General features: G+C 39.7%; 1 protein-coding gene and 1 long non-coding RNA gene across 2 annotated transcripts in view; one reads left to right on the plus strand and one right to left on the minus strand.

The window, feature by feature from the left end:
- Positions 1 to 12189, plus strand: part of NC2alpha (negative cofactor 2 alpha) — a 103046-nt gene extending 90857 nt beyond the window's left edge. Inside the window, exon 8 of the mRNA XM_067129083.1 lies at positions 9378 to 12189. Coding sequence (XP_066985184.1) covers positions 9378 to 9828 — 451 coding nt within the window. The 3' untranslated portion in view covers positions 9829 to 12189. The remainder of the gene's footprint in view (positions 1 to 9377) is intronic.
- LOC136853476 (uncharacterized) overlaps positions 1 to 24075 on the minus strand; it is a 159093-nt gene that overhangs the window by 126800 nt on the left and 8218 nt on the right. The window lies entirely within an intron of this gene.

A 24075-nucleotide genomic window follows, 5' to 3' on the forward strand; every position in this document is an offset into this window, starting at 1 on the left:
GGGATGTCCATAAGTTCTTTATGGTAAAAGAATGGGGCCAGGGCTTGGGTGGGTCCTCGTTCTTGGCTAAGAAGCCTAGGGTAAAGGTGCAAACTGCATCTCCTCAGGAAAATCCTACCCTTTTATAGATGGCTTGGATCTCATTAACATGCTGAGCAGTAGTCAAATCCACAAGGAAGCGAGTCTTATAAGCAAGGTTCTTCAGGGAAGTGGAACGAAGGGGTTCAAAGGAGGGACCTGTTAGCCACTTCAACACGACGTCCAGGTTCCAAGAGACCAGATTGTCCTTCTTCTGCTTGGACGTATTGAAGGACTTAATGAGGTCGTTAAGATCTGAATTAGACAAAAGGTCTAGGCCTCTATGCTTAAAAACCGAGCTCAGCATAACTCGATACCCCTTAATGGTGGAGGATGACAAATTCCTAGAGTTCCTCAGAGAAAGGAGGAAGTCTGCAGTTTGTGTTAAAGATGTCTCAGATGAAGAGACTTTGTGTCTGAGACACCTTCGTCAGGAAACTGCCCACTTTGCCTGGTAGACGTGGCAAGAAGACTGACGTCTGCATCTTGCAATAGCCTCTGCAGCTTCTCTTGAAAACCCTATTGCTCTGACAAGCTTGTGGATGGTCTGAAGCCTGTCAGAGCAAGAGTGGATAATCCTTGGTGGTATCTCCTTAAGTGTAGTTGTTTGAGTAAAGACAGTTTTAGGGGAAGGGGTAAAGTCCACCAACAACCACAGAAGGTCCGGGAACCACTCAGAGGCTAGAACGTGACTATGAGGGTCATAGTTATATTGCAATGGGAACAAAACTTGTTCAACACCTACCTGACCATGTTGAAGGGTGGAAAGGCATAGAGGTCCAGATTGGACCAATCTTGCAGCATGGCGTCTGTTGCCCATGATAGAAAATCCAGGCCTGGAGAACAAAAGAGAGGAAGGCGGTGGTTCCTTGAGGTGGCAAACAGGTCTAATGTTGGTTTGCCCCAAAGATCCCGACAGACTAGGGGATCCGAGGTCCACTTGGTGGGAAGGGCCTGCTTCCAACGGCTCCTTTCGTCTGCCAAAACATTTAGTTTGTCCTGAAAAAATCAAGTGACCAGCATCATTTGATTTTGATCTGCCCACAGAAGTAGGTCTCTTGCTGCTTGGCAGAGAGTGCCGCCTTGCTTTCATATGTACGGTAAGGCTGTGGTATTGTCTGCATGGACCACCACTGTCTTGCTGTAGACCATGTTCGAGAAAGACTGAAGTCCCAAGTGAACCGCTTTCAGCTCTTGGAAATTTATGTGAAGGTTCTGTTCTTCCGGGGACCACCTCCTTGAAACTTCCTGGTTCCCTAGAAGGCAAGTGAGTAGAGGTTTAGGTTGGGACTCAGAGAATGAAGACACTTTCCCTCCGAAAGTCATGTCTGGCTGTGTCTTCCTGTTCCAGTTGGCTTTGAGGAAAAATTGCAGGACTCTCATGTGAAGTGTGCCCAGCTTGACAAATGTCTCGATGGATGACAGAGTCCCCAGCAGGCTCATCCACTGATGGGCTGAGCAAGACGAGAGGGTTAGAAAATTGTGGACCGTCTGAAGGCAGCTGGCGAGTCTTTTGGGAGATGGAAAAGCCCAAAAAGTCCAAGAGTTGAGAGTCATCCCCAAATAGGGGATCTCTTGTGATGGGGTCAACTGAGACTTCTGGAAGTTAATGAGAATGCCCAGTTCCTGAGTGAGGAGAAGAATCTTGTGCAAGTCCCTCATGCACTTCTCCCTCAAAGGGGATTGAAGAAGCCAGTTGTCCAGTACAGACTGACGTTTATACCTATCAAATGAAACCATTTTGCTAGAGGAGTGAGGACTCTAGTGAACACTTGAGGTGCTGTAGAGAGACCGAAGCAAAGAGCCCAAAACTGGAAGATGAATCTTAGATACTTCCTGGAGTCCGGAGGGATGGGGATGTGGAAATATATGTCCTGCATATCCAGGGTTATCATCCAATAGCCCTGGTGAATGGATGACAGAACTGAATGGTTCATATCCATCTTTAACTTTGCCTACGGACAACAGATTGAGGGCGCTGACATCGAGGACTGGTCTCCAACCCCCCAATGTCTTGGGAACCACAAAAAGATGGTTGTAGAAGCCCTCTGAGCTGATGTCCTCGACATCTTCTATGGCCCTCTTTAGAATGAGGGAGGAGACCTCCTCTAAAAGGGCCGAATGTTTCACTGAGCTTCTTGAGTAGGCTGTCAGTACGATGGGAGAAGTGACTAAGGGGGGCTCTTCGAGAACCGGATGGCATAGCCCTCCTTCAGAACCTTGATAATCCACAGTTCTGCACCTCTGATCTTCCACTTCTCCCAAAACTTGAGAAGTCTGGCTCTCACTGGCACACAAAGGAATTCCTCCTCATTTCTTAGGCACAGACTTTGCTGAGAGCTTCTTGATGGATCTGGCCGAGAAGCAGACATTCGAGTGGGACTTAGGCTGTGACTTGGGCGTACTGTCACGAAAAGGCTGCTGGAATGGAGAGGCCATCTTGGGAGCCAATGCTGATGAATCCTTGTGGGGTTTGGAAGATTGCAACAGAAGATCCTAAGTAGACTTCTTTTGGAGGTCTGAAGCAATTTCCCTCACAGTGTCCTGAGAAAAATCGGCGAAAACAAAAGAGCTGATTTTTGGGTCTGATTGACTCCTTTAGTTGTAAAGGAGCACCAAAGTTCTCTCTTCTTTATAACTCCCAAGGAGAAAAGCACAGCGAGCTCAAGAGAGCCATCTCTAATTGCCTTGTCTGCGCATGACAGAACTCCCAGCCAGTCTGAGGCAGTGTCCCACTAAGCCAAAAAAGTCTTCAGTCTTCTTGGCTAGTGCTCCAACTGTCCAGTCCAAGAAACTAAAGACCTTGAACATCTTGAAGAGATCCTTAACAAGGTGGTCTAGTTCCGCCGACTATAACGCAGAACGATGGGAAGTCAATGAGGCTGGAGAAGTCCCCTTGGGAGGAGGCAGTGACATGATGTAGGAAAGATATCTCCTATGGACTTAGCTTGAGGGAGGGAAGGCAAAGGACGCTTTACCTTGCTTCTTCATAGCAGAAAGCCAATCCTCAATCTCTTTGAGAGTCTTCTTAGCAGACAAAGAAAGCACCATTTTGGGGAGCCTAGCTCTGTCATATGGTGACTCCTCATCAGAAAAGTTAACGCAGGCGAGACCGGGGCAGCTGGGGTGAAAAGGAGGGAAAGGTTGCCAGCAGATACTGAAGCAGAGCTGCATAGGCTGAAGGAGGAGCAGGTTCTTGCTCCAACTCCTCTTCTCCTTAGGAGACCGGAGACAGGGTCGTATCATGAGCAGGCTTGGAGGTGGAAGGAGCTTCTTCAGGAAGCTCATTATTTCAGCCAACTGCTGTTCAATGGCAGCCAATGATGACTCATCTTGATCTACAGGAGCTGGAGATTGGTACTTTAGAGTTGGCGCCGGGTGCTTGGGAACTAGCGCCAGGTGCTCGGGAGCTGGCGCCAAGAGCTCTAGAGGAGCCAGGTGTTTTGATTATGATGACAGGTGCCTGAGAGGGTTCGTTGTAAGCTTGGGAGCCAAGTAAGGGTGCTCAACAGCTGGGCTCTCACGAGAGAAGGCTGTGGGGCTGTCCTATGTAGAAAGTGGATGCTGGACTGAAGCAGGGACAGAGCGGTCCACAGTGTAACTGCAGGGAGGCTGTGGGCTGCGACTAGCCTTCTTGTACCACTTAATAGGAAGCTGAGAACGGTGACCAACCTCGTCTGCATGTCTCTTCAGTGGTTCTGACAAATCAAGGAAGTGCTTACGGCACTTCCTGTCTGCACTGGAATCATTGGAACTAGAAGACAATTGGTGCACATCCAGTGAGACGCCTTTCCAGTGGCTCTCTGTTGATACCTGGGAATGTGCAACAGGCTCAGACAAGGGGACGACTACTTGTGGGCAAATGAGAATGGCAGAAAATATAAATAAATATCTTAAGCGTAACAACATGAAACAAGCTGTATCAAGTCAGACGTCTACCAGCTCTCTTTACTCAATCAACACTGCATCCCCATCCCCTCCCATCCAGGAAAACTGCTCCCCCAGATCCACCCACCTTCCAAAATAACACCTTCTCTACACAGTCTTAATGCCCTACCTCTCCCATGGTGCCCAGACATCTAAACTCCCCCCCCTCCCCCACCTTGGAACTTCTTGAGGCCCCCCATCCCTCAAAACACTTTCTCAGTCTGTTTTGAGTATAAACAGAGTTACCAACATTTTCCTAAGGTCATGCGGTATTGCCAACTATTGGAGAGCAGTTTTTTCAAATCTTTTGAAATATATATATAAAATATCTTTGGGGCCTAGGTCCCTTGTCCGGGTGTGTCAAATAATGTTCAGTTCCGGATAATGGTGAACCTGAGAATTGAAGGATTACTGTATATAAATGATTAACAACAGAAGTATTGATGCGTGGCTCATAAACTACTGAAGTCATTGTAATATTAAGTCTATGATACCTAGATAACTCCCCCAGTTCACACACATCACTATCCTTCTCTCCAAAAAAAGGATAACACATGAGGTGGTAAATGCGTGTGATAAACTCTACATAATACTGTAAACCCTTTGGTGAGTGCGTCGAATTTGAGCCAGAAGACGGTTGAACTTCTTTGAGTCTTCTTCGAGGAGGAAGAAAGAACTAGCTTGGGTAACCTGGTACCTTCTGACGAATGCTTTTTCATGAGGAGGGTAGAAGCTGGAGAAGTAGGCGAAGCAGGCTCGAAGAAATCAGGAAAGTTATCCAGGAGGAAGCGCAGAAGAGGAACTCTGTCCTGAACAATCTCTTCCTCCTCTGAAGAGATAGGAGACAATGATTTATCCTTGGACTCTGGAGCAGAAGAGGATTTCTTCAAAAAACCCCTAAGCTCGGTCAATTGATGCTTGAGTGGGGCTAAAGAATCTTCTTGAACCAATGAGGAAGATGGATTAACAGAAGGTGTATGGGCTCCAGAAGCAGAAGCTGGGAGTTTGGCTGTTGGCATCGGAAATTTGGGAGTTGGCGCTGGGCGCTCAAGAGTGGAAGTCTGGCGTGAGACAGCGGGCTCTGGGTGCTTATCAGCGAAAGTCTGACCTGAGTCGGTGGGCGCTTGGAAGAAGTCGGGGGCTTAAAACGCTTATAGCACTCAGGGTTGTCTCTCAACGAATGAAGACGGTGAGCAGGAAAATCAGGCTGGACTTGAAAACTGCAGAAGGTTGTGGGCTAGTCTACCTGTACCTCTTGACAGCCAGGGGAGAGGTATTGCCAAGATCTGCATGTCTTGAGGAGGCGCGAAAATACGGAGTAGCGACATGGGAGCTTCTTGCGCAGACTGAAAGTTTCCGAATCTAAAGAAAGTTGATGCACAGGAACGCCTTTCCAATGGTGTTTAGTCAAAGCCTGGGAGCGAACTACAGGCTCGACAGAGGGAGCGACTGCCTGTGGGCAAACCCCACCAGCCTCCCTTGGACCTCCAGTCTGTCTTCTCCCCGGTGCAGGGGAGCAAGACAGTAACCTTCGTCTAGGAGCATTGGTGGGACGGACAGCCACCTCCTCAACCTTCACAGCACTCTCACTTCTCACTGCACTGTCAGTACTCACATTTTTCTCCATTAGAGATCTAATAGCTGATCCCATTTCCATAATTGTAATAGATAATACACTAAACTTCTGATCGAACCTTGATTTGAGGCTGACAGTGGCACTAAGAGGAGAATCATGGGAACCTGGAACAGGAGTTAGATGGTAAAATAGGAGGACTTAGGATAGGAGAAGGAGGAATAGGAGTGGTAGTTCTAACATCCCCTACATTATCCAAAGGAATGGAATCTGCATTGGCCCTATTTTTAGCCATAATGCCTGCTTTCCTCTTCCTATCTAATTTTTTTAGATAAGATTTCAATGTTTTCCACTTCTTATCATCCCAATCCTGATACTCTATGCAAGTATTATCCTTACTACATTCTTGCCCCTAGATTTAGTGCATTTTGTATGAGAAGTGTATGAAAACTTAGTTAGCCTAGCTCTACAACCCTCAGAACAGAAGCGAACACTGGATGAACTGGATTCTGACATCGTTAACTAAAGTAATTCCTAAAGCTAACCTGAAACAACAATTCATCAATGATAGCAAGCCACAAAGCAACAAATCCTGAATACTTCACCAAATTCGGGCAAATAACTAGTCGAAAAGCGAAGAAGCAGTGTGTGAAAACTTCCAATGTGGACTGGAAGCCAGCAGGAAATGAATGGAGCTCTCCTCTGGGTTGTTTCTGAGTCCCGGATGGTGGGCGGGATCTTGTCTCCTACACACTAATGATAGTAGCGCCACTGCGCGAATTTTGAATTTTTAAGCTGCCGTTACATAAATAAAATCATTATTTCATGGGTCAGAACTGGACTATGAAGGTTATTGTAACACTGCGATGAGCCTGAAACTTGTTCAGGACTTCCTTGACTATGTTGAAGGGCGGAAAGACATAGGGGTCCAAATTGGACTGAACTTGCAGCATGGAGTCTGCTGCCCATGCTAGAGTGTCTGGGGCTGGAGAACAAAAGAGAGGAAGATGAAGGTTCCTTAAGGTGGCAAACAGGTCCAAAGTCGGCTTGTCCCATAGATTCCACAGATCCCAACAGACCAGGGGATTCAAGGTCCACTCGGTGGTAAGAACAAGCTTCTGATGGCTCAGTTCATCCGCCAGAACTTATTAGTTGGTCTGAAGAAATCGAGAGACTAGAAAAATCAACTTTGATCATCCACATTAGAAGTTCTCTTGCTGTTTGGTGGAGAGAAAATGAGAGAGAGAGTCTCCTTGCTAACATAATAAACGTTAGGACTGTGGTCTAGTTTAAATGGATTACCACAGTCTAAAAGTGAACTAGGGTCGAGAAGCACTGAAGCCCTAAGCACATCGCTTTCAGCTCTCTTGACATAGATGTGAAGCTCAGTTCTTCTGGGGACACATCCCAGAAACTTCCTGGTTCCCCAAGCAGGCTCCCCAACCTAGATCAAGGCGTTGAGAAGAAGTCTAAGTCTAGTCTCAGAGGATGAAGGAACTTCCCTTCCAAAAGTTAGTTTGGACAGCCACCACTGCAGGTCCGACTTAAATCTGGGGCTTTGGGTAAAAAATGATGGTGTCCGGCTGTGTTTCCATCCCAGTTGGTCTTGTGTTCAAAACCTTCGATCATTTTTCTTTTGAAGGGAATCAGTCAGTAGTCCAGGAAAAACATGTTCATGGCCAGAAAATGAAGTCAAATGTAAGAGGAGCGAGGACTCGAGAGAAGACTTGTGCCGTAGAGACTGAAGCTTAGATCCCGAACTGGAAGATCCTGTCTTGTAAGATGAACCTGAGATTACTCTCTGAAGCTGAATGTGGATATGGAAATATCCTGCATATCCAAGGTCTCCATCCAATTGCCATGGAGAATGGACAACAGGACTGTCTGGTTCGTCAAGGTCTTGAACTTCATTCTCTATTTGAAGAGAAAAAGGGGGCTGTAGGCCATGCAGGCTCGCTGATGACTCTGTAGACTAGCAAGCAACCAAGCTCATCCACCAAAACATTAGGCACAAAATCTCTCCTTACTACATACCTGCCCTTACACTTTTTCAGTTCTCTGCAAAAGAAAAAAATGTGAAAAGATGTTTAATCTTGACTGCAACTTTGCTACAGTAGCAAAAAAATGAACTTGAATCAGATCTCAAGGATAAAACAATAAAAAACTACTTCTGAAAGCTATAAGCTTGAGGCTTGAAGGCTACATGAAATCAGTGGTACAGGCAGTCCCCGGTTATTGGTGGGGTTCTGTTCTGATGGTGTGACGATAACCGAAAATTGCCGATAACTGGAAATCGGCAATTTTCCGCACCAATTTTCAGTTAATGGTGCCTCTGTTAGTTCAGTTATTGGTGCCTCGGTGCCAATAAGTGGAAATCGGCGAAAATGCTGACTTTTGTTGCTAGACAAGCCCCATAAAACCAGATCGCCAATAACTGGGGACTGCCTGTAATACTTCACCGAAATCTGGTTATACAACCAGCAAATAATGAACAAAACTGCTGCAAACACCCGATGTTTACGTCGGGTACAGCAGAAACAGAATGAGGTTGTCTACTAAGTCATTCCTGCTATTCCCATTAGTGGGCGGGACTAGTTACGTAAACTAAACAATTGAAGCGCTACTGCGAATTTTAAATTTAAGCTGCTGTGCGAGTTAGAAATGTAATTATAGACAGTCCCAGGGTTATGACGGGCTCGGCTCATGACGCTCTTCAAATATATTCATCAAAAATGATTTCACAGTTTACAACACATTCCGGGGTTATGACACTGATCCAACAGAAGAAATATGGCTCCAAAACGGCAGAATGGTTAAAATTTGGAGTTTCTTTTTTATGAAAAACAATAAAAATGCAGGTTACATCACTTTCAAGATACCCAAAGGATTAAGAGTAAGGTTTTCTTAAGGTTTTTGACAAATTTTTGGCTTACAACTGGGGACTGCCTGTACTTGGTAAGTTACTTATATAAAAATCTGTTTTACACAAAACTTGTATAACAGCCAAGTGGATCTAGCTCTGCTTGTAGATGACATCATGCAAAAACAGGAAACAAGCACATTACTGTACAGGAGAAAATCAGCCAGAAATGGTAAAAATTATTACTGCCGATTCACACTGTATGCACAGGGACACCGTATGAATAATTCTGACAAGAACATAAACATTCCAACCACCTGGTGGGAAAGAAGTTATTTTCTCAGTCTTTCTGGCCAGCCAAGCATTATTCTTTTGTTTATTTTGAAAGCTGATAGCACCTAACAGTGCAAAGATATAAGCCAACTTTAAAAGTAAGTAAGATTCATTTCAAATACAGTAATTATGCACTGTATTGTAGAGAGGTAAACAAGCTATGAAGTTAGTTGTCAAATCACAAGAACAATTGTTGTACATATGAATGGCAATCAGAAGGTGAGTGATACAGTTATCACAAAAAACTTAAGAGATAAATGGGGAAATCAACATCTTATCTAATATTTGTTGAGCAGGACTAAGTAGCAACCACTCTTGGCTACCTTGTCAGTGTTTTTAGGCCCCTCATCCTACTAAAGTTTACCTAATAATAGACATTTATACTATGTTTATTCTTTAGAGAATTTAGGTAGTAAGAGGTTAGATACTGCGAGTTTATGCTGTGGTCTTCTCACCAATTACGGGCAAATTAAGGTAGCCTAGATGTCGATTTATGTCCATTCAGTGTTTGTATGTTAGGAAACAATTCTGTTAAAATTTCAAAAAAATTTTCAAGTATATCAGTTGATGCAGGAATGTTTGAGTAATGAAAATCTTATTTTTCAGATTTAATGATGGCAGTCCAAAAGTTTCTGGCGTACAAATAACCATAGGAGAAGGGTATTCTTTGGAATTACCCGCAGGCAGTGATAAAGGAAGTAAAAGTCCAGCTGCTGTTACTAATACTTTTAAGATTGGTCCTCCACCTCCTCTACATCCATTGGCTACATCAAGTACTACCTCGGGTATTCAGATCAGCATACCAGCATTACCTACTACATGTGCCATGATGTCAAGGAACGTAACACCACCAGTTACTGTTTCACCTGTTTCTTTATCTAACACTCCTTCATCTCTGGGTGAGAAACCAGCATTTGGAGTTCCTGTGCCAGTTATAACATCAGTTCACTCAGCAAGGAATCAGTCTCCCACACCTGCAACTTACTCTCCTCCATCCACTTCCTTGCAGTCTCATTATTTGGTGAATAATGAAATAGATGAAGATTATGATTCATAGGAGAAATGATACTTTACTCTAATGGCCTTAGAACTGTATTAGAATAGGACTATCTCATATTATCATAATTAGCATTTATTCTTAATGCTAGGAACAAAATGTATAAAGAATATTTTTTGTACTGTAGAAATTTTATACCTACTGTACTTTATGTTGAAATATGGTACTAAGCAGAGGGGCCGACACCTTTGTATAATGCATGTTATCTATATTCAATTACGCTGATAAAAAGATATTTGTTTTCCCCATCATATGTGTGTTATTCTGTAACCAGGGTAGTTCTGTAAAAGTACAAACCATTGTCCTACTGGAACCTATTACATCAGTACTCAGATGGTAGACTAGACCAATGAAGAATTCATCAAAAAGAAAAAAAAAAAAAAAAAACACACACACACACACACCTCGTTTATCCAAACTAATTTGGGGGGCGACTTTATCCAGATTTGCTGGTTGTCTGAATTAACTTAACTGATTTATCATGACAATAATCATTCGGCTTTATCAGCTGATGAGATGTAAACAATCCTATTATTTGGATTCTCTTAATAAGCTTTTGCTTTTTTTTTTATTTTTACGCATAATCTGCATTAAGTAATTTATATTTATTGCACCAGATAGTGTTTTTAGTCAATTCTGAGGTTTTATACATTACTTTACCCAGTAACATGTTACTTTAAATGAGGCAATGACAAAAGCTATGAGATTAAAAAAGAAGCTATGTCAGCTTCTTTTCTGAATACATTTCATGATCATATTATACACATCGACAAAGTTATAAATTGTTAAGAAGAATTATTATTATTGCAATAATTAAGACTTGTAATGTCAGAGTTTTATCCTTTAAAAGAAAATTCATCACAATATCAAATACCATACATTGAAGTTATGATACACATCGACAAAGTTATAAATTGTTCAGGAGGATTATTATTATTGCAATAATTAAGACTTGTAATGTCAGAGTTTTATCCTTTAAAAGAAAATTCATCACAATGTCAAATACAATACATTGAAGTTATAAAACATCAGAACAAGCTATGTTTTAAAACTAGCCTAGAGATGCATAGCCTAAGGCACACCAACACAAAGTACTGTACAGCATTTGATGGCATATGACCTTTTTTTCTGAGAAAATGGATAAGGAAATATCACCCATGTCTTACAGGCAAAGCTGTGGTATCTGGTAAGATAATGTTTACCCAGATGCTGTATTTTTATATTACTGAGCAGTTTGATCAGACCAATGAGCTAATTTACTTAGCTCTCACATGGCTGTAGACTATCAGTACTTGCACCTAGCCAAACTATAACACTCTAATATGACTGGTATTTACTCAGATATCATTATTACCACAGTTATTATCACTATTGTTATTATTACGGGTATTTCAATTAAAAAGTGAATTGTCATAAAAATCAACGCTGGATGACTGGGAAGAATCTTTGTTAGCACTCACCTCTAAAATGTCATCACACATCTTTTTTTCGCATGGAAACATCTTTTGGTTTTGAAGTAATCTTGAAATTAGGTTGATGTCGGTAAGTAATATCATCACTGATCACTGTTGCCGTAGGCCTCACTAACATTGCTGCTACCTGTCAGTGTGTACTGAAAATTTCCAGTAATGCTCACAGATTGTTGCCAAAAAGTATTATCATGACAACAACAACAGCAAAAATACAGTGATACCAACATTGGTGATCATAAGATTTTAGGTTTTGGTAATGATGGTGCTGATGAAATTTCAGGATTTGAAGATGATTAAAGCTTTTGTGATTGAACACTGATGCTTTCCAACCTTCTTGTTTTTGTGTATGATCACCATACTGGTTCATTCTCTTTTAAAATGCTTTCTGCTATACCTAAGTTGCTTTTTTTCTTCTTGCCATGTTTTATTATTGCATTCACATATGATTTCATTATAAAAGAATGTTCTGCTTGTCTGATTTCATGCTTTACCAGTATTTTCATCTTTAATGGTAGATTGTTATAAAATGTTTTCTGCTTTCTGCTATACCTTGGCTGTTTTTGTGTTCTCATGTAAATTTATAGCAAGATTATTAATAAAAAAGATTTTTTCTCTTGTCATCCTAGTTGCAAGTATTGTTAAATTTTTCTTCTGCCACACTGTTGCTATATAATATTTCAGTAACATTACATGATTACATGTTGTTAACACAAAAATTTTTTATCTTAATATTCCCTGCTGAACTGGAGAATGAGGGGTCCTAAATGTCAGGGAAGGGGTTTTATATGCCATCAAATATAGTAACTGCTACTGCTCCAATCTGAATACTGTACTGTGACCACATTATATACTTCTAAGTGATAAATGCATTAAAAGTGTAATGAAACAATTTTTTCATTATTTTACCACCTTCCATAACAAGATTCTTATGGCTAAAACACCAGGCTAATTGTAATGAAAACTATCCTGATACCTTTAAAAGTTTTCATTTTTTGTAATGACAGCGTATTTATTGTTTAAGACTGTAATAATATATTTTTAGTGCACTTTTAATATTTTGCATGTTTATTGTGTTCAGTACAAAGTTTTAAATATAACCTGAAACACAATATACAGTAAAGTTTGTTTATAGCAAATTCCAGGGGACTGTTGTCTGCAATTTGTTATAGGCATCACTCGTTATAAAAATAGATACTTGAAATGACTGGATTACCTCCCTTGTTTTGATACAGAATGGAATCCAAACAATAAAGTATCGATCATCCTAAGTGTATCAAGATTGCTAATACTTTTCAATAAAAGTCATTGTTAGTTTAAGAACTGGATATGTATTTTAATGTTTATAACAAAATTAAAGTTATGTTTGTAGTTTTTAATTTATTTTAAAACATTTAAATGATTAGGTTGATACACAATGTACACAGTACCCAGGGCAAGTGTAATACTTGTACATGTGAATTTTATTACGCTTCTAGTGTACTGAACGTAATTTGTGTGTGAAGAAACAACCTGTTGACACAGATTTCACATGGAATAATGAGAAAGTAACACAGCATATTAATTTTAAATATTTTAATTACACATTACATAAAAAACGAAAAGTCATAAGCAATTAAAATGAGCAAACAAGCACTAAGTGGTTAAAAAAAAAATTTTTCCTATCATTTCATGTAAAAACATTTTAAGAATTAAGTACTACTGTACCGCAAAAACATGGCCCTTTTGCGGCAAAAAATTTTCATAGCTGACAAAGGCAAAATTAAGAACAAAGTAATACTGTAACAGTAAACTGGGATAACAGGTGTTTGATGTTTGTTTAACAAAATTATCACTTCGTTACAACAGGTAATTTTTACCAATAAAACTGTCACAGGGACATACAAAATAGTTCGTTATATATCTGACTTTGTGATAAAGAATTCATTACAAACCTACAATTTTAAGTTGATTTATTTGAATTGGGACCGGGGATTTCACTTTCATTCGTTATAAGCCTGAATTCATTACAAGCCCGTACGTTATAAACAAACTTTACTGTATAAGTATGAGACAAAAGGCTTTGGTTATTTTATTAAACTTAATCTACTTCATTCTTAATAACAGTATGAAATACTTTTTATTTATTATATATACTTTAGAGTATATTTATATGATCATTTCATTAAATTATTATTATTATTATTCAGAAGAAATATCTGAATCATATGTTTCCACATTCTCTAAAATATCTAGCAAAATCATCAGTTAATCAAAAAACTTGTCTGAATTACCATCTGAACTAGGTCTCCCCCAATTAGTTCACATAAACAAGGATTTAATGTAAATCTCTCTCTCTCTCTCTCTCTCTCTCTCTCTCTCTCTCTCTCTCTCTCTCTCATATATATATAATATACTGTGTGTGTGTATATATATATATATATATATATATATATATATATATATATATATATATATATATATATATATATATAATTTATATATATATATTATGCAGTAATAACCTCACCATTATCAAGATTTGTGACTTGAATCGAAGAAGTCTCAAATAGAATAAAACATTTAAAAAATTACTTAGACACCCAATAAACCCTTACCAGCAACCCAATAATGTTAATATGCTGTAAGTCGCTAGTAATTTAAGATTTTTAGTGTTTTTAATAAATTTATGTATTTAAATTGACAATTATGCAAGGAATAAACATGAAAGCTCTACTTGTACTTTTTGGAAATGTCAGAAGCAATTGCACCTTATAAATAAATTTTTGAAGAAATTGAAAGACAAAAACTCAAACAGAAATCACAATACTGTACTACATTTCCCAAGGTCAAACCTAGAAACCCATTCTCACCTTCCACCCTCTCCACCTACCTTGCCATCACAGATACTCCTAGACCAGCCACTCCTACTCCTTCACACAGAACATACAGTAGATGACAAAGAGAGTGAAAATCCTGACACTCCTTTTATCTCTTATAGAATGAATGATGATAATGCTATAGAATGAATGATTGCAATGCTATATGTACATTTTTTAAACATCTGTTTGCTATGTATGTCTTCATGTTTAATATCAATAATCAAGTCATCAAGTGGAAGACTTGAAAGGAAGTGGATGTGTTTAGTGCGGTAGAAGATACATAACAGCATATCCTTACACATGCATAAGGTTAGTGGTATTTTTAATATAACAATACTGTAATAGTGGTATTGTTTTATAAATTTAATAACTTACATACAGTAAGAAAAATAAAGTACAGTACTGTATGTATGCAGGTATACCTCGCATAATGACATTATGGTAATTGATTCCAAAATAAGTGACGTACATTGGAAAATGATTTAACTCGAATAAACTGCCTTTACAAGCTACACAGACCCCCTATAAACACCCCATATCGTCATTAATAGTTGTCACATAGAAATAAAAAATATTTCAATAATTTAACCTTTTTAGTCTTTCAACAAAAATATGACTTTACTTGAATTAAACGCCTTAAAAAACAACACAGACCCCTTATAAATAACCCTTATTGTCATTTATAGGTCGTCATACAGAAATACTAAAAAATTTTTCAATTAAAATATAAATTATCCTATATTTAAAATGTAAAAAAAACCCATAACCATTTACCATAAAATGTTCTTAGCACCTCATGGAAAACCAGTAAGGATGCTAATAATGCTGCTGACTTGAGTAAACTGATTCAAGAAACTTTTATTTTTTCCTATTATTTAAGGAACACCACTGCAAAGTTGAAAACAAGAACTTGAAATGCTGTAAGATGAATTGTACTTTGCTATCACAGTATAGTACCTTACAGGTATAGGATGTGCGTAAGAAAATTTTAAGCTTTTAAATAATTTTATACATCACATTATTTTATATATTTAACATTTATTTTTATGTGATTCTGCATTTTTTAATTTTTTTGGTAGTTTTTATTTTCATGGGTTTTTACTTTTTTTGCTGACAGACGTAAAGTGGCAGAAACTGACGTGAGTGGAATTTCATTTTTCCTCATTTTTATTAACAAGAAAGGCCATAAAGTAAAAAAATGGAAGGATAGTGAGTGAAGTTCAAGATCAAGAACAGATATGAGAGAATACTCGGACAAACAGCCTGATGATGCTGACAAAGCGATGCATTCAGGGAGTGGCATCGGTGTTACATAGCCCACAGACTTAATAAAATATCCATAAGTGGACAGAGCAAAAATAGTGTACACGGACATGTCAAAAGGAGGTACAGTATGTCAATAATAACATCAGAGGAAAGAAACTGGTGTGAGAAAATTTTTCTGAGGTAACTAGAGGAGCTATGAGGGGGAGGATGAACTAATACATATATATAACTAAAGCTGAATAAGACCTGAATACTTATGAATGAATTCACACTTTTTAATTAGGAACTAATGATAAACTTAAAGAGATGGAGAACAAGTTATGATGGAATTTAGTATATTGTAGATGATTTTAGCTGACACTGACATGACACCCTGACTAGACAGTTTTGCAGAATGAGGAGACAAAGCTTGATTGGGAACTGGAAATCAGGAAAAGGTACAAAAGAAAGGGGACCTGTCCAAACACGGTAAGTATAAAAAGGCACTGCACTTACATCAGTTGAAACAAAAGGATTTAGTATGCCTACTCTCAGCAGGCAGGTGAAAGAAATTGATCAAAAGTTTAGAGATAAACAAGGTGGTGTTAGAAAAGACCAAAGCAGCACAGAATAAGGATTTGTGTTATGATATAGTGTATGGAATTTAAAAATCCCTTTCTGAAGCTTTTGTCAATTACAAAATGGCATTTGACAATTATGGAAAGGTGTTGACAGTCTTCAAAATATGCAGATGAGGCTGTAATAATCTGCAGAGCACTACAAGATTTGAACAGCTTGCTTAACAATGTATTACAGTATATATTAATAGAGATGGGACTTGCAATTAGCTTTGGAAAAACCTAAGCATTGTAATGAAAGAGCTGAAACAATATTAAATGACATCTAGTACAGGTTCTCTCACTTGCTTAATAGCCCAGGTATCAGAATGAGGGGTGGCTAGAGGTGGGCAATATATGTACAGACCTCAGGTTTGTATGTTAGGAAAAATAGCCTACAAATTACTTTAAAAAATTTGTCATTTATTCCTACACGTATATAAACTGTCGGTCTTTGTACGAGGAACTTACTGACTTGCAAGCAAAGGAAGAAGTCCCATGCCTCTGATCAAAGGAAAAAATGTGTGTGCTCAAATGTCACACTTCTGGGCTTTTTAAAGTAGTACAGTAATGGGTTCTAACAGCAACATTAATTAAAAAAAGACTTGGAGGAATGCCATGCTGGAGACAATAGCGCTAGAAATAACCAACAGGTTTTTTTATTGTCAATCCCTCTCTCCCCTTGCCAGAGAGAGTGCAAGACTTTTGCTTCTATTAGACCATAGTAAATAGGAAAATAGAAAGGCTGATCATTTACCTACATCTATGTCTGTCCAGCACATGATGGTATGTCAACTGATCCTCTGCCTACCGGGAGAGAAAGGGTATAAGAAAAGGGAAAGGAGAGAGGCCAGTCACACACACTAACACTCTCACTCTCAATTTTGCAACCGTACATCTTAGACAAGATGCTACCTGTCTTGCTAGGGGAACTGGATGAGCTACACAACTTGCTGAGCAGCCACCACAGGGCCCAAGGAAATGGTGTCCAAGGACCTATGGGCAATGTCCCTCAGATAAAAGGAGATGCACGCAGTTTGACAAAACCACACTCCTGATCTCTGCACCTGATGAACGGACAGGTTCTTCCTGAATGAAAGGGACGGAGCAATGCCTGACTTCGTGAGCTCTAGGCTGGAACATACTTGAATCCTTTTCATTTGATGTTGAGTATGCCTGTTTGATAGTCTCACGAAGCCAAAAAGAGATGGTGTTCTTGGACACCTTTCTTGGTCTTGCCAGCACTGTACTGACAAAGAGCCACTGACACCCCGGCCTGAGCTGTCGAGTCCTCTTAAGGTAGTACCACAACACTTTAACTGGACATAGTGCTGTAGCACTTCATCTGGGACATTACTTACAAAGTCCTCTAGGAAAGGGATTGAGGAGGACTCAAACCTAATGTCAGGGACCGATGGATTTTGAGTTTTTGCTACAAATTCTGGGACAGTTCCCCATCCCCTCAAGTGTTTACCATTACAAGAAAGACCATGGAGTTCCCCTACACTTTTTGCCGATACCAGGGCAAGCAAGAATATACAGTAGTGTGAGGGTTTGATCCCTGTCTGACGACTCGTAAGGTGCACGAGTCAGGTTATGAAGAGCGAGAGTCACGTCCCACTCAGGGGGCCTGAGTTCCCTGGGAGGGCAAGACTTTTCAAAGCTTCTCATCAGCATAGAGATCTGCCCTTTAGGCGTACAACTAGGCCCAGGGTGGCCCTGTAGCCCGTAATTGCTCAGACAGAGAGATGCTTCTCTCAGCGAAGGAAGACGAGAAAGTCCGCTACCTGCTGAATAGTAGCTACGACCAGAGAGACCCCTTCTATGACACCAACCACAGAAGAGGATCCATTTCCCCTGATAGACGGCTGCAGAGGATTTCAGAGGGTATCCGACATCTCTGTTGCTGCTCGGTGAGAAAGGCCTTTTGCTCGTAAGAGATGCTGGAGGATAGTCTCCAGCCATGAAGAGATAGGGACTCTACGGACTGGTGGAACCTCTCCATGTGGAGCTGGCAAAGAAGGTTGTGCCTGGGAGGAATCTCTCTTGGTGTCTCGGATAGCAGCTAGCAGGTCTGGGTACCATTCGGCACATAGCCATTTGGGAGCCACCAAGGTCATTGAGATTTGCGGTGGTCATCACCCTGTTGATCACCTGACGAATAAGAAGAACAAAGGAAACAAATGTGCGCTGAGATTGTCCCAAGGGTGCTGAAAGGCATCTTCTGCTGCTGCCCAAAGGTCTGGGACGACCGAGCAGAACACTAGCAACTTCATGTTGTGCCGGGTTGCAAACAGGTCTATCACTGGACGTCCCCAAAGGTCAAACAATCTTTCCATGATAACTTGGTGTAGATTATCATTATTATTATTAAAACAGTTTAACCAGACCTCTGAGCTGACGTTCAGCTCTCATAGGGCTGGACCGAAGGATTTGGATGAAATGATAGGTTTAGGCTAAAAGCCTAGCACTGGGACCAAACAGGTCACTCGGTATGGTGACGAATGAATGAAAATGAAATTAAAAGCTGCACAAAGGCATACACTCTCACACTGGAGCACACTCAGACAATAAATACATTTATGCTCATGTTTCCATATATACTCACTAAAAAGGTATATTAAAATTCAAAATAAGTAAAATTTTAAGATTTAGTTATTTTAAAATTCATTAGAACCCTAAGGGTTTTTGTATTTCTATTACTTACTTTTCATAATTTATCAATTAAATCACAGTTCCTCATGAACATTAAAATGGGTATTATGTACTGAAAATGTTGACGATTCTGACAAAATTTCCAAAATCTGATAATCGCTGCAGGTTACATTTTGGACATTCACACAATACATGCTTGACTGTTATCAACACATTGCAATCTGGGCATTTGGGAGGAGGGCCACATGGACTTCATTAAGTGTCCATGTGTCAAACGAGTATGGCCTATTCGAAGACGCATCAGAATTACTTGTGTGTGTGTCTCTCTCTCTGACATGATGAACTCCATTTCCCAACTGGATTTTATCTGTTTTAATTGATTATTTCCAGGTTCTTCATTCCATATATTTTGTCATGTACTTACAATGATTGTTTTCATATATCTTATATAGTCACTAATAGGGATGTTTACATTTGCTCTTTTCATGTCAAATGCTTCTTTAGCTGCTTATGTCAGCCTTTTCATTTCTTTTAATCCCTACATGGGCAGGGATCCACCATATTTCAATATTTTTTCCATTAGTATACAATTTATGAAGTGAAAACTTAATTTGTTGAACACTATAATTTTTTTATTTTAGCTTTGAATGGCTTCTATAGCGCTTCTGGAGTCACTATAAATCACAAAATTATTAAATGAGGTTTCTTTAATTATTTTTATGGCTGATGCTATTGCACATAACTCGGCTGTAAATTCTGACGTATTATCTGGTAGAGAGAACTGATACATTTTGTCTTGGGGTACTGCAGCATATCCCACGTATATTGCGTAATGTGGACCTTTTCGGATTATATGTTCTACTGTATGTTGCCTATGGTGTTCTGGGGTACAAGTATGTGAATAACTTTTTGATAAATATTTTAAGTGTGTACAAATTCTCATTTTATTCATTGTCCAACGAGGAAGTAATTTTACTATTAAAAGTAATTGTATATTTATATTTAGCACCTCAAACAATCTTCTAGCTCTCATTGGGAAAGGAGGTGGATGATTGTTTATAAACATCTCTTAATCCAAATAATTTTTTGGTTGGAGAATCCTTTGTTTGAATTCTCAGAGCACTCTTCATTGTTACTAGCTCTCTGTGGAGAGAGCGAGAGAGAGATAGTTCATCACGTTCAACTTGTAAAGATGACTTTGATGAAGATGATGATCTAAAAACTCATCTAAAAACTCCTGAACATATTCTAAGGCTTTCATTATGAACTGGGTCTGATGTTTTCAACGTTGCTTCTGATGCCGAGCCATATACAGTATTTCACTTCCATAACCAATGATAGACAGTACTGTTGCTTTATACAGTACAGTAAGGGTGTGTCTATCGGTTCCCCAAGTGGTGTTCGATAGTTTTTTAATTAGGTTTCATGCTCTTTTACATTTTGATTTCATGCATGTTATGTGGGCTTTCCTGTTCAAGTGAGTATCAAATACTAATCCCAAAAATTTTGCTGTTTGGCCAACTGGCATGGAATGATTTCTGATTTTAAAATTTATTTCACCTTTTTTCCACTTTTTATTTTTATAAAACATTGCTGCATGAGTCTTTTGTATGGAAAATTGAAAGCTTACAAATGAGGCCCATCCATCTATTTTTATTATAGTTTTTTTATGATTCGCTCTGCATGTTTTATGCGAGATGCTGAATAACATAAGACAAAATCATCCATATACGTATACAAGTTAATTTTAATTCCGATTGGTAGGTTATTACTGATATCATTTATTATTAAAGTAAACAGTGTGCCACTAAGGATGCTTCCTTAGCCCTTTGATGCAGGTAGCCTTCCAATTACTTCTTCTGGGAAGCGTTGAAGTTGCTGAGTTAGGTGAGGACATAGAGTCCTGTCCTGGGTGAGGAGCGGAGCCTTCAGGAATGAGAAATTTCCCAACTCCATGGTGGATGGAAACTGGCACTGCCCTGGGCACTCAAGTGGCGCTGGCAGGAAATCTTCCTTGGGAGCGCATGAAGTGTGGGAAGGTACAGGGATCCTAGATGGTCTATAGGAGGGCTGTAAATGGGGTTCCTGTCCCAGGAGGAGGTCATGGCCTCCAGGAAGGTGTGTAGTTACTGCAAGTGTGCAGATTTTAGTTCTGGGGGGTGTGGTGACCCTTAAGCAAACACAGGGGAGTGCCACCGTGATGTAATTTATACTCTCGATGGTTATAAGGTCATGTCTATCAATTTCAGCCCCATGTGGGACCATTTCTTCCCAAATCAGGTGGGACTCTCTAGGAGTGGCCATGGCAATGGCAGGCATCTGGGTGGCATTATCGTGTCACTGATTGCAAGAGGAAAGGGTGGGCTGGCCCTGGAAAGTGAGGCCAAGATGGAGCTGCAGGTTGCGAGTCTGTGGAGCCACCAAGGTAGGAAGTAGGAAAGGAGGGCCAAGAAGGACTCAGTTTGCGAGGTTGGGGAGCCGCCAAGGCGTGAGGTAGGAGAGGAGATGAGAAAGCTGACAGGGTCTGTAGCAGAGCTGCTGTCGGGGACATGGATCATACCCATAAGTTCTGAGATGGATGCAGTGCCACCTGGCACTGGTGGAGAGCCTCCTGTGCCAGAGGCTAGAAGTGTTGAGGTTAATGATTACTCCTCATAATCACCCTTGGGAATGAGTCCGGGGTTTCTTGGGGGCTCTGGTTTTTCAGATGTAAAGGAGGAAGAAGTTCAATGGGCAAAAGGTTTGCATTTTGCAAGAGGTTCCTCTGGCCCTGGCACTGAAGCAGGCCCAGGCACAATAATTGAAGGAGTGACGTCAGCGACCTCGGGGTCAATAGTGCCAGACATCAACTCAGGTGTATGGTTCAAGTGGCCAGAATCTAAATCTGGGAAGGGATCAACGACCAAATGGGACGGAGCACTACACAGGTCAGGCGGAGGCACTGACTTGAGGCAAGGCACTAGCTCGTCTGCTGGAGGGGATTCAGTCCATGGGAAGTAGTTCGACAGCAGGTCATGGCCTAGTATAAGATGGTGCCATCCTGGAAGTATTTCCACCACTACTAGGCAGCACTGCTTTATTGTTACATGGCCAGTGCGTCTGTGACTCGTTCTCACCCTCAGGAGGATGGTGGGAATTGTTCGGGTGATGCTATCCACCCACACAAAAGTCATTCCTTCGTCCTCACTGATTTGGCCATACTTGGGTAGTACAACCTCTGCAATAACAGAGCCCTTGGTCTCTATATTGGCCAGGGGGTATAATGACCAATTGATCCAGGTTGAATCATCATCAGGGAGAGCAATGTGGTAATCTCTTCTGTTTAGTTGGTACTGCAGTGAGTCCCAGAAACACTTGTTTGCAGATTTTTTGATGTAGCGGACTTAGCGTGACACTGGGTGGAATTCTGGGAGTGCCTGCACATGCTGCACATGCTGCACAAAGCGCAGAACTTTCGCTTCCACCTCTTAAAGGACGACCAGTCCTTGGGCTGTGGCTCTGGAGCAGGTGTAGGCTCTGGCTGAGGCAGGTTTTATTTGCAACGGACTTGAATGGAGTAAATTGGCGAACTGGTAACAGCGATGTGAAGGCATAGTTGATTTCACGAGAGAACGTCTCCTGAAAATGCAGAGCGCGCTTTGTTGATTATTAAAATCAACATGCAGGCATAACACGTGAACAGAGGTCAAGGCTGGAGGAGGCACTTAATTCACTTCTTAAATCACTTAAATTCACTTATCTAATTCAGCCATGATAACTCACTGAGCAAGGGAGATTTAATCACTGATTGCCGACTGAAAGAAGGATTCACAAAGGAGGGAAAGCTTGAAATTGAAAGACGAGAGAATTATAGAATTTTACTGGGTAAAATCCCTCTTCCCTATCCAGGCATAGGCTACCTGTTGACATAAGATCTACAGTACTCTCATTAGAGTAAGGATGAATCTCGGTTGCGTTTGTATGGCTGCCCTCACAGCAGTTGGACTTTGGGGCAGGTTAGCCTATCTTTGTAGGAAATGGGGGGGCCCGCTCCAAAAAGGGGGAATGTTATCCCAACTGAGAGGAAGATTCCCTGAGTGATCAATTGCCAGTATCTGCCTCGCTTTCCTTTCTCAGACCCTTGTTTGACCCGTCTTGGGTCATGTGACAAGAGCTGGTGGGCAGTTTGATCTCGTCTTCGCTGGTATTATCTGGAATGAGGTTCTGTGCCAGCATAAGTCGAATATAGAGAAATGGAGTGTTAGATTAAAATCTTAAGGAATGGCACAACAATGAGAAAATACATTAACAATAGGGGAGAAGAACAACCACTGCCGGCTTTGGCTGGAAACTGCCCTCTCACACCTTCAGTTAGGTTTGGGGAGTTTATTCCAGTTAATGATATTAATTTTTAAAATGGCAGAGGGCCTGAATTCATAATATATATTATATTATCTATCTCTCTCTATATACATGTATATAGCCTATACAATATATATATATATATATATATATATATATATATATATATATATATATATATATATATATATATATATATATATATATATATATATATATATATATATATATATATATATATATATATATATATATATATTTATATATATATTATATATATATATATATATATATATATATATATATATATATATATATATATATATATATATATATATATATATATATTTATATTTATTACAGTAAACCCCTGTATTTGTGTTCTCATGGTTCATGGACTCATGCATTTGCGGGTTTCTCTGTGGAACATATCTAGCCATCATTCATGGAAAATTCGCCCATTCAAAACAAGTTATTTTTCACTGAGAAATATTCACTAATTACTGTATTTTCATATAATTTTCATGAATAAATGCACTTTTGTGATAAAACTATTAAAATACTCAGGTATAAGAATTTTTACAGGGTTTTTCTTGGTTTAAGCTATCAAAATGGACAGTTCTAAGTGTTTTTAGAGGGGTTTTAAGCATTCGTGGATTTGACCTATTCACAGGGGTGGTGCGTGGGGCGCTTCCCAAATAATCACGGGGGTTCACTGTATATTGTTTTTTATAAGCATGTGTGTGTGTGTGTGATATATATATATATATATATATATATATATATATATATATATATATATATATATATATATATATATATATATATATATATATATATATATATATATATATATATATATATATATATATATATGTATGAATGTGTGCAACAGAATACAGTGACAAAAAAACTCTACCACTCAAGACTTTCATAGGCTTTTTTGCTGATATGTATACATATATATATATTAAATATAAGGAGCCCATAAAAATGCCAAAATGTGGAAAATAAAGGCTATATTTCAGTGACCACACTGTCTCTCTCCTCATGCAAATA

This window comes from Macrobrachium rosenbergii, chromosome 27 (genome assembly GCF_040412425.1).
Source record: "Macrobrachium rosenbergii isolate ZJJX-2024 chromosome 27, ASM4041242v1, whole genome shotgun sequence".
Taxonomy (NCBI): domain Eukaryota; kingdom Metazoa; phylum Arthropoda; class Malacostraca; order Decapoda; family Palaemonidae; genus Macrobrachium; species Macrobrachium rosenbergii.